The sequence below is a fragment of the Priapulus caudatus genome, unplaced genomic scaffold, assembly GCF_000485595.1.
Source record: "Priapulus caudatus unplaced genomic scaffold, Priapulus_caudatus-5.0.1 Scaffold88, whole genome shotgun sequence".
Lineage (NCBI taxonomy): Eukaryota > Metazoa > Priapulida > Priapulimorpha > Priapulimorphida > Priapulidae > Priapulus > Priapulus caudatus.
The window spans coordinates 314,508-326,220 of record NW_014577149.1 but is presented as its reverse complement, the minus strand read 5'-3'; the positions used below and the strand labels follow the sequence as shown (position 1 = coordinate 326,220).

The following is an 11,713-nucleotide window of genomic DNA, read 5'->3' as shown; positions in this document are numbered from 1 at the left end:
GTCCACTGCCAGTCATTTAAAATGTAGTGCCGAGCTCGGCTCGCCCTCACGAGGAGAGTAAATTGGTTAGCGCTAGTCAACGCGCGAATAGTCACGATGGCTGGTTGACTCGGCTAAGCACACGCGGTTCGCTTGAATGCGGCGCGAGACGCGCAGAGCTTTTATTACCCGCGTATCATCCGTGCCTACACACGTGACGCACAGCGCACACCTCCGACCAGCGCGGAAAGCAGGAACTCACGCGCAGCGCGAAATGCAAAATGCGTGCACGCGGAAGGAGAGTGAGGACGAGCAAGCGAAGCGCGCTTGGCTTCATTCAGAGCGTCGGATCGAGTTTCGATGATTTCACGTGCGTGTCGTGCGCATACGCACTGCGCTGCGGGAGTAAGCGAAGCGGCGTTGTTCGTAGCCGGTCGACGATCTTGGTCGCGAGTGATTGACTCCCGTACACGAGCGCGAGGAGTCACGGGTTAACTCCCGTGCACGCGTGCATGTTAACCCCCGTTAGACGCGTGTTAGAGCAGTCACCGTGTTAGAGCGTGTTAACGCCTGTGATAGCAGTCATGGGTTAACTCCCGTACACGTGTGTGAGAGCAGTCACGGGTTAACTCCCGTACACGTGTGTTAGAGCAGTCACGGGTTAACTCCCGTACACGTGTGTTAGAGCAGTCACGGGTTGACTCCCGTACACGTGTGTGAGAGCAGTCACGGGTTAACTCCCGTACACGTGTGTGAGAGCAGTCACGGGTTAACTCCCGTACACGTGTGTGAGAGCAGTCACGGCATTGACTCCCGTACACGTGTGTTAGAGCCAGTCACGGTGTGACTCGCCGTATCCGACAGTGTTGTGAGAAGCAGTCAGCTGGGTTTGAACTTCCCGTACACGTGTGCTGAGAGCAGTCACGGGGTTGACTCCCGTACAGGTGTGTGAGAGTAGTCACGGCCTTATCCTCCGTATCAGCGTGTGTGAGCAGCAGTTCAACGTGGTTGACTCCCGTACACGTTGCTGAAGCAGTCACGGGTTATACTCCGTACACGTGTGGTGAAGAGCAGCTCACCGGGTTAACTCGACCGCTCTACACGTGTGTTAAGCAGTCACGGCGTTAACTCCCCGTACAGCGGTGTGTGAAGGGTTCACTTGACTCCGATCACTGTGGTCTAGAGCCAGCAGGTTAGCTCCCGTACACGTGTGTGTAGAGGGCAGTCCGGGTTGACTCCCGTACACGTGTGTGGAGCAGTCAGCGGTGTGACTCCCGTACACGTGTGTGAGAGGCCACGTTATCCGTACTAAATCCGGGTTAACTCCCGTAACGGGTGAGAGAGCAGTCACAGGTTCGACTCCCGTACACGTGGTGTGAGAGCAGTCACGGCGTTAGTGCTCCGTACACGTGTGTGAGAGCCAGTCCGGTTAAACTCCCTCACGTGTGTTAGCGCAGTCACGGGTTAACTTCCCTGACGACACGCTGTGTGAGAGCAGTCACGGGTAACTCCCGTACACGTGTGTTATGAGCAAGTCACGTTAACTCCCGTACACGTGTGTAGAGAGCAGGTCATGGGTACTCCGTACACAGATGTGTGAGAGCAGTCACGGGGCTTTATACTCCCGTTACACGTGTGGAGAGCAGTCACGGTTTGGCTCCGTACATCGTGTGAGAGATCACGCGGTTGACTCACGTGCATCAGCGTGTGAGGAGCAGTCACGGTAACTCCGTACACGTGTGTGAGAGCAGTCAAGCGGTTAACTCCCTACACGATGTGTTAGAGCAGTCAGCGGTTAACTCCCGTACACGTGTGTGAGAGCAGGTCAGGCGTGTAACTCCCGTACACGGTGTTAGAGCAGTCATGGGTAGACACTCCCGTACACCGTGTGTGAGAGCAGTCATGAGGTTAACTCCCGCTACACTGTGTGAAGCAAGTCCCACGGGTTGAACTCCCGTCACGTGTGTTGATTGAAGTCAGTCACGGTTTGGCCCGCCTACACGTGTGTGAGAGCATTCCACTGGGTGCTCCCGTGCACGCGTGTGAGAGCAGTCACGGTAACGTCCCGTACACATGTTGAGAGCAGTCATGGTTGAACTGCCCGTACAGCGTGTGTGAAGCGAGTCACGGGTAACTCCCGTACACGTGTGAGAGCAGTCGGGTTAACTCCCCGTACACGTGTGTGAGAGCAGTCCACGGGTGAACCCGTCACGGTGAGAGGCAGTATGCGGTTAACTCCGTACACTTGTGGTGAGAGCAGTCACGGGCGTTGACTGCCGTAACGTGTTGTGAGAGCAGTCATGGGTACACTCCGGTACACGTCGTGTGAGCAGCAGCTCACGGGATACTCCCGTACCACCGTGTGTGAGAGCGTCATGGGTGCTGAAACTCCCGTACACGTCGTGTGAGACAGCATCGGGTTACCTCCGTACACGTTGTTAGTGAAGCAGTCATTGTGGTTAACAAAAACTCGCCGTACACGTGTGTGCGAGCAGTCACGGGTTGATTCCGATACACGTGTGTGAGAGCAGTCACGGGTTAATCTCCGTACACGTGTGTGAGCAAGCAGTCACGGGTTAACTCCCGTACACGTGTGTGAGAGCAGTCACGGTTTGACTTCCTCTACGTGTGTGAGAGCAGTCACAGTATGACTCCCGTACACGTGTGTGAAGAGCAGTCACGCGTTGGCTCCGTACACGTGTGGAGAGCAGTCAGGCGTTAACTCCCGCTACACGTGTGTGAGAGACACACGGGTTAACTCCCGTACACGTGTGTGAGAGCAGTCACGTTTAACTCCCGTACACGTGTGTGAGAGCAGTCACGAGTTGGACTCCCGTACACGTGTGTGAGAGCAGTCACGGTTTGGCTCCCGTACACGTGTGTGAGAGCAGTCACGGGTTGACTCCCGTACACGTGTGTGGAGCAGTCACGGTGACTCCCGTACACGTGTGTGAGAGCAGTCACGGTTTGGCTCCCGTACACCCGTGACAGCAGTCACCGTAGCGCCAAACTCACAGCGATACCGCCGATGCGACGTCAGATATCAGATTCAGATCACGGTAGCAATCGTTCACGCCACCTAACACACGCTCTCGTGTCTTCTCTTCGCGACCATTCTCCCCGCTATTGCAGTCGTTCGGCGTTCTGCCCTAATACGCGCCGCGACGCACGCCACTAAACGCGCTCGTTACTATGGCAACTAAAACACGTCCGACGCGCGGGTCGCCTGGCGGATCGGTGCCGACGAGACTCAACCCCGCAACAGTATATAACGGCGTCTCTGTCGTTGTTACACGGCGCGCGTTTCACGATCGATCGCGACGCTTTGTGCGTGCATCTACATAGCACACAAGACACATGCACACACACACACACGACACACACCACACACACACACACACACACACACACACCACGCACACGCACACGCACACGCACACGCAGCACGCACACGCACACGCGACACGCACACGCACACACACGCCACACGCACACGCACCACACGCACACGCCACAACGCACACGCACACGCCACGACGCACACGCACACGCCCACACGCACACGCACACCTCGCCGACGAGACGACGGATATGTTGCGGCTGAAAGCCGTCGTGCGTCGGGTCGCCCGTCGCCCGCCACTGTTTATGCGGCGGACACCGACACCACGACCGCGACGCGCGTCGGCGATGTGCGACGGATGCCCCCACTTACGCATTCTCGCGCGATTCGCGACAGAAAGGCCGAGGTAATGCACACGCGTTGCCTCCCTCTCTCCTCGTCAGAGCCGCACCGCGAACAGCATGCGTTTTATCTTTACGTAACCCTTTCGCCCAATGCGACACTGATCACTTGGTGGTCGTTGTTTACCGGTATCGATTGCGACGTATAGATGGCAGGCATCACGGTAAGCCAAGTGGAAGGGCACGATGAAGACAAATAGAGGAATATTATAGGGATTGGGAAACAGCGACGTAGCGCGAAGACTATCTCTAGAGAATAATGCGGATGACGCGCGCGCAGACGAGAGAGAGAGAGAGGAGAGACAAAGGGTGACACGCGCAGATATCGAGCGTGCGAAGAGAAAGCGAGTGGGCACACGAGTGCGCGAAAGAATATGATGAGGAAAGAAGTGTACCTGAAAGCAAGTAGGAGAGTTAACGAAAGAGAGAGGGGGAGAGGCGAAGAGAGAGAAGAGCGAAAGAGAGGATTACGCGAGTAGGCAGCGATTGAAGAGGTAAAGATCAAAGCTTACGGTCTATAGATAGACAAATGCAGTTAAAGGTAGCAGCAAGCACAGATGTTCCCGATGGTTTATGCCACAGAAACATAATTCCGCCGTCTCTCGCCGTTCACCTCATTATTTTTCTATCTCTCTCTCTCTCATTATCTTCTCTCTCTCTCTCTCTCTCTCTCTCTCGTCTCTCTCTCCTTTCTCTTCACTCTCTTCTCTCTCTCTCTCTCTCTCTTCTCTCTCGCTCTCTCTCTCTCTCTCTCTCTCTCCTTCTCTCTCTCTTTAGTTCTTATTACCTTTAGTACCACTAGTCTCCCCGCTGTAATTTCTCTTCTCTCTCTCTCTCTCTCTCTCTCTCTCTCTCTCTCTCTCTCTCTCACTCCCTCTCTCTCTCTCTCTCTCTCTCTCTCTCTCTCTCTCTCTCTCTTTTTCTCTCCCCCTCTCTCTCTCTCTCTCTCTCGCTCTCTCTCTCTCTGTCTCTGTCTCTCTTTCACTCTTTATCTCTCTCTCTCTCTGTTTTTTTCTTGTATGCGCTCACTTCCCCTCTCTCCTTTCTCTTTCCATTTGTATCTATATATCGTCTTTACTATTTGATTTACAAGCTAATTAAAAATCCTAATACCCTTGTTTCATGTTGCTAATGAGGCACAATTGTTGCGACGTGCCGTCGTATCTGTCCCACGACTATACAATACAGTAATCGGAGCAAAACAAGTATGGTAAGTGTATTAGTTAAGGCTCCCGTTGTGAGCACACCATATCCAGTTGATTTCCGATGCGCATTGCAGCTGTCCATGTAACGATTTGGTCTATCGCAGCCGCATAGGCTGACTATTCGGTGACTGACGATGCTAGCACTCGATGCAGCTCACAACTCTTTTGCGGTTTCGTAAAAATCACTTGACGACATGACGAACCCGCGGAAACCAGTCGCTTTCTTTGGCTTGCAGTATCTGATCACGCGACGGAAACGGGCGCGGAGAGAAATCGAAATAAGTCGTAAACGATGGTGTGGGCGCTGATTCGATCTGATTGTGCGGAGCCCACTTTCGTCGTGCAATCAGTTGAAAGTGGATTTAATAGCGTATATCGCCGCAAAGATTGTCAGCAAGAAATTGGCGAAGCCAATGTTTTATAATTTAAAGATTATTACAGATTAAAACTACTTTTGAGAATTAGATCGTTAAAAACTCGTTAACTTGCTGCGATTTTAATGTTAAGTCTAGTCTATAGAAAGGAAGCCAATAATAAATTTGATACGCGAGTGTACGTGTTGTGTAATTGTATTATGCCAGTGTTACGTAACATGATGTAAAATCTAGTAACATAATATATTCAATAAGTTTCAGATCAAGATCAACTCAAAGATAATACTAACTACATTGCTACAAATATATGATACCTTATTTTACCTTGATAGTTTTATTTTTTCTGCTTTTGCATGAAGTTGTCCGTCAATTATCTACATCTACACAGTCGCCATGAAACGCTTTTTTAATGTGAGTGTTCAATATGTTAATAGTTATATCAATATCTTTATTAAAAGTGAGTAATTTGTTTCCTACTATATACGAGGCTAATTACACATATCCCTCTTCATAATGGGAGAAGGAGGAAAAGAAGAAAATGAGAAATAGGAGATATAGCGAAGGAAGGGGATTAGGAAGAGAGATATGGATATAATAAGGAAGAGAGAGAAAAAGTGGTCGAAATTACAACACGGTATTACATTTTTTCGTCTTTCAGGAATGTAAGAGTGTTCGTAGCTTACATCTGTCTGCCTGCCCAGAAATGTAATGTTATACCATTCAAGAGCCAATCATCGTGTGGCCGGAGCAATCAATTTCCTTTATGAAATACCAGCGTGCGTCAAGTACTGCACTTCGTGTTCAACGCAGTTGGTATCAGCTTCGAATCCGGGTTGCGTGTATGGTATTAATCTGCCAAGCACTTGTCACAGCACGACGCCCTGCTAGCGCCCACGACGACTGTTATTATCATCATGCGTGCGTGTCACGTCGACCGGAATGCGACAGCGTCGACGACAAGCGTGCCGACGGAGGAATTCCGCGCCACAGCAATTGAATTTCAGAAACATTCGAAAGCAATCAAATGTTTTGCGCCGTGTACCGATCGCTACTCACATCGCCCGAGCGGTTCTACTAGCAGCAGTCTGCGTGCATGCGTGATCGCAAGCCTCACTGTGTGCAGGGTGCCTCACAGCAGAGTGCCCACAATAGAGGCGCGTCACCGTGTGCTTTTTGCATCGTGCGATAGTGAAATGATCTCAATGCTCATCATTGTGAATGCTCTCAATGGATAGAAACTAGTTGGAATACATTATATATTGGGACGCGGGGGCAGTAAGCAATTTAAGCTGCGATATGCGGATCATGCGTACGCAGTGTGATTAGTATGACTAACAAGGCTGTTATATCTAGCGTTCATTCGCTGAAACACTTGTCGGTTGCTATAAAAAAAAAAGTCGTGTAATTATCGCGCACGCGGCGCTGATGTACGCTGTGCGCCACACTTATTAGGTGAAAGACCACGCGCACACACGCGCTCACGCACGCACGAATACGTGCATGCGCACTCACTTCCCCGCACACAAGCACGCACGTGCACGCGCGCGTGCGCACACACAGGAGCACAGAATTTCCAATAATCGCAGTGTGCTGTTACCCTTACGCTGACCATAAAATCTAAATCCCTCATGCCCGAGAGACAGACAATCCCTTATACTAAACGTGATTTACAGCTGCGAAGCGAATTGAGAGACACCTATTCCTTGGTGTGATGAACCTTTGCCCCGAAAACCATGTGTTGAGTGTTCGGTTAGGGTCGTTCACATCCGGCGGAAAGGCGACCAAAAGCATTAATATTAATCGGTATGGGATTGATATTGTTTTGATAACACGCCATTCTTGTGCCATCGAATTGGTGTCATAATGAAAATTGAGATTAATAATTATTCAATTTTAATAATATACTAAAGCTACACCTGACAACCGTGTTTTCTTACGTTTTTCACCCTTTACCCGTTGCTAAAGATTATTACAATAAAGCGCCAATCCTAATATTTTAATGTTAAATATTTTTAATATTACTCTTAGCATAACTGAACAATGATCAAAGTACCATTTAGAAAATACTAGATTAGTGAAAGTCGCTTTTTAGCAGTAGCTATATCTTTTAATTAGCTTCCGTTGCGCTATCTCGATTATCATTACTGATCGTCTATATCTGAGCGTCTTTTCCTTCGATATAAGCGAACCGCCCTGCTTCCGTTTTCGTTTCCGTTTCTAATTCCCGATTTCCGATTTCCCTGACACTTCCGCTGCATCAGCCCTCCCACCTTGACAGAAGTAGTGAATCTGCAGAATTAATACATAAATATGGATGCGATCATCAGGCAGCGAATGCTTTAGGTCTGCATGTGCCTGTATCTTCTGTGTGAAGCCCCGCAGCTTTGTCTCCGGCTAGGTTGCACCCGATCACACCGTCACGTCGCACGTGGATGAGCGACGAACCCAACATTAACCCGCACCCCCATCAGAAACGGATCCCTGCTTGCAAATGCGCGTCGAAAAATGAGACGGTGATTATTTTTCTGGTGATGTAAGCGTGTTGGCGCACGTCTGTAATTATCTGCCGAAATATTATTCTATACTATATGGTCTTATTCAGGTGATTTACATAATGATGTCTGCCTAAAGGATTCGCTGACCGTGTGTCGTACAAGGAAAGGGGGGCGTCGCACGTCGTTAGACTCCAACGGATGACATTACGGGTGCATCCGGTAGCTCAGTATACCTAATAACGTGGGTTGTGATGGCGGTATCCGTGTGTGTCTTACACGACACCTGAAGCCGCGCTACAGGATCTCCACGCTATTTCCAGATCTACGAAATCTGAGTCAGAACTGCCGACATCTTCCTGGAGTTTTCCTTCGAGCTCGGCATGTTTCATCGTGTCCTTTCGGATGATGACATAAGTTTCGCTCTATGCTCTGCGGTATTCTTGATCTGCGCAAACCAACACCGTTCACATCCATGTTTGTGGTCGGATGAGCAATTGTACCGGATGTGGTACGAGTCGTACATTACTCTGCTCTCATTTCTTAACTAGAACGCCACGGGTTCCCTGTTCCAAGATTTTTCCATTCCTAGTTCTATCGATTCTCCTTTGTATAGCATATGCAGTCTGCCATTCAGCACTAGGCGGATCTGTCACGCCTATATTTCAATTTAATGTTGAAAACTCGAAATTTCACTGCTCCTAAGTATATGTAAAAGAAAATTTATAAATCATAAGATTGAGTGCTCACCGCCTCGCAGCGATTCTGTCAAAAGCTTGTATTGTCAAGGGTTAGTGCAAATGCAGTTTAAGTTATGGGATTTTGGCGGTGACGCGGTCAATTTTATTCGAATCGCAATCGTATCCGCGTAGGCAAGTGAATAGACGAGGCGGTGGATTCGCTCGGGGTTTTCCGGACGCCATGTATACGGCGCCATTGTTAATGCTGGGATTCCGCGCCGTGTTCTTTTATTTTTTGATAAATATACTGAAATCCGCTCTAAGCCATCGCTAGATGTCGCTCGCCGTGTTTGAAAGGTATAGCAGATGTGTGCGACTCGAGCGTAATTTGAAATTGTTTATTCTGGTTATGTTGGGGGATTCCGCCCATGTTGTCTTATTCTTGTTAAAAATATACCGAAAATACTTCGTGGGCCGCTGCTAGATCAGGTTATCTACACATGAAAAAAAGCAGCTGCATACAAGAGTTGCATTTGCTGACGTCACGTTGCGTCGGAAATATCTGCAACTCGACCAAATCACAACCTCGTATTCTTCCGCGCGCGACATCTCTTGTGGCTTGATCCAGTTCCTCGCAGACGACCCATTTAGCTTCGCCCGTGCGTGTTCATGATAGATATTAGGTCGTAAATGAGCGTAGGTGCTGATAATAGCATTGCGTAGTCGTCATTGGGAAGCTTCATGCGAACGATCACTAGTCTCTGTGTCATGCTCTAACTCTGTTCTCGGCGCACACTAAACTACTCAAAAGCTAGTAATCTGACCCGCAGGAAGAACGACGAAATTTTACTATGTAAGCCTACGTCTGTCCATTTGCCTGCGTATAGCAGGGAAGCAGCGAGATGTAATAGTGAGATGCGGTATTCCATGAGCATTATAAGCTGAAACACTAGTATACCGACAGACAGGCATACACACCAGGGGCGTGCGTGAGGCGGCGTACACTAATAAACGACGCTGGCCTTTTATTAGCGACTATATTGATATAATTGTTTACTGTGTTCGGTTTCACTAGTGCGCTCATATGGCGTATGGCACGTCTACTAACACCTAATGTGGCATTAGGACATCGATCAGTAATTACTTCGCCTCCGGAGTCAGAAGTGGGCGAGGAGCCATAAATTCAAGCACACGAGGTTAATATGAAGGGCTAGTTTGTGTTATTAGTCGAGATAGATTGGTTGTTATGAGCATGTTGTCTCACAGACCAGCTTTAGAATATTGCTAATCAAAAAGATCGTCTCCATTTTATAACGGTAAGGGGAATGGGCATAGGTGGGTGTGTCAGGATTTTGGTATGTGCGTCGTTGCGTATTTTCTGTTAATCGAGAATCGAAGGGAGCGACAGCGAGCATAAGTACGCGGTTTCCAATAAAAACCAAAGATGAGAATAATGTGAAATGCAAAGGAAAAGCTGCGAATATAACGACGAGACGCTAAACGCGTAAAGCAGCACGCGACAAAATTTGAAATAGAACAACGGCGCATGTAAGACAGGGAAGATGTATCAGAAACAATGGGCGAACTATTACCAACGAACATATTCCTCCACGCAAGAAAGCCCATCTCATTCCCCCCTCCCCCCCAGAGAATTAGTGGGATAATAGACAAGAGTTAAGGCTATTGAGCAGCGGGGGCTTAGGGATATCCACTGTGCAAGGGGGCGGCATAAGACGCGGGAATCGTTTCCGTCTGCCGCGTTAGAAAATCTATTATCCGTTTGATACTCCACAACAATCGCTTCGTACCTCGTGACAATCGCGACCCGCGAACAGTGCGACTGTGCCCGAGTAATCCAGGTCATCGGTCCATCTGCCGCAGCGCTGCCTCTAATATAATATAGAAGAGATGCTTCGCGCGAGAGGCTATTCAAGCGCATCAGGGGGCGTGTGTGCGTGCATGGTATAGGTAGCCTAGCGAGCGTCACCACGAGGCGTGGCAGGCAGTCCCGGCCCAGCATCGGACCCGCACTGACACAACACACGTATCGCGGCTCGTCCAACGTGCATCCTCCGCCGTCGACCAGGCTTCCTCTCTCTATCTCTCTCTACACTAATAGAACCATTCGGAAGTGAGCCCGGATAACGGCAGCCCTCTCTTTACGAGGTTATGCCCACTTTCCTAGGTCTTCGTGCGTAAGCCTGACTAACTAGATCTGTGTAAGCTGCGATTAGCTGCACGCGGTTCCGGTTGCGCGCTGGAATCGGACACTATACCCCCCTCGGGCTCCTACACCCAGGCGAGTCAACTCAACACGAGTTGGTCGACCGACGCCATTCGATCACGGGGATGCAGGTAAGATGCCTTAAATTACCCCCGCTCACACTGCTGCCTTTAATTGCGTTTAAAGCATTTCTCTTACGATCGACGGCGGGTGACGCCGTGTGACTTAATAAACATGTTATGAAGTAACGGCTGTGATTGATGACGTGAGGTATTGACAATGGTTTCTTCGTGACACGATATGGTGCAGAAGCGCGGTCGCGCTTGTTGTCATCCTCCTCGCTCAGCCCTTGTTCTCCCCCCATGAGATTACTGCTGGTAATAACTTCACGACAAACTTCATTACGCCGCCGAAGCTTTACCGAGATCAGGTCGTAATTAAAAGCGAACGTTTTTGCGTAATTGAATTAATGAAAATTTAATTCAGCGCTTCGCACGATCCGGCGCATACTCACCACAGGCACTTGGACCGTTTCAATAATAAAATGATGGTTAATAAATACAACTTGTCAGTACTACTACTAGATCTACCAGTACCAGTAATAGTCTTTCTCTTAATGTTTGATATGACCTAATATAACTTCACTTCAATACCGTCCAATAAACCGCTGCAACACATAGCGCGCACGCCATTGTGCACGCACAAATACACAGTAGGTTAGAGTATTAGAGTATACCCACTCTAACCTACTGTGTATTTGTGCATGCACAATGGCGTGCGCGCTATGTGTTGCAGCGGTGTATTGGTCACTATCACTTGGTCAAGTTATTAGGTCAAATCAAACATTAAGAGAAAGACTATTACTGGTACTGGTAGGTCCAGTAGTAGTACTGACAAGTTGTATTTATTAACCATCATTTTATTATTGAAACGGTCCAAGTGCCTGTGGTGGGTATGCTATACGTTATGATGGCTCTCCTTGCCGTGAGACAGTGGCGCTGGCAGCGGTGGATGGGGG

The 11,713-nt window shown here is 49.1% G+C and overlaps 1 protein-coding gene across 1 annotated transcript in view; it reads left to right on the top strand.

The window, feature by feature from the left end:
- The first annotated feature begins 10,703 nt into the window (after nucleotides 1-10,703).
- Nucleotides 10,704-11,713, top strand: part of LOC106804821 — a 34,012-nt gene continuing 33,002 nt past the window's right edge. Inside the window, exon 1 of the mRNA XM_014806170.1 lies at nucleotides 10,704-10,826. Coding sequence (XP_014661656.1) covers nucleotides 10,821-10,826 — 6 coding nt within the window. The 5' untranslated portion in view covers nucleotides 10,704-10,820. The remainder of the gene's footprint in view (nucleotides 10,827-11,713) is intronic.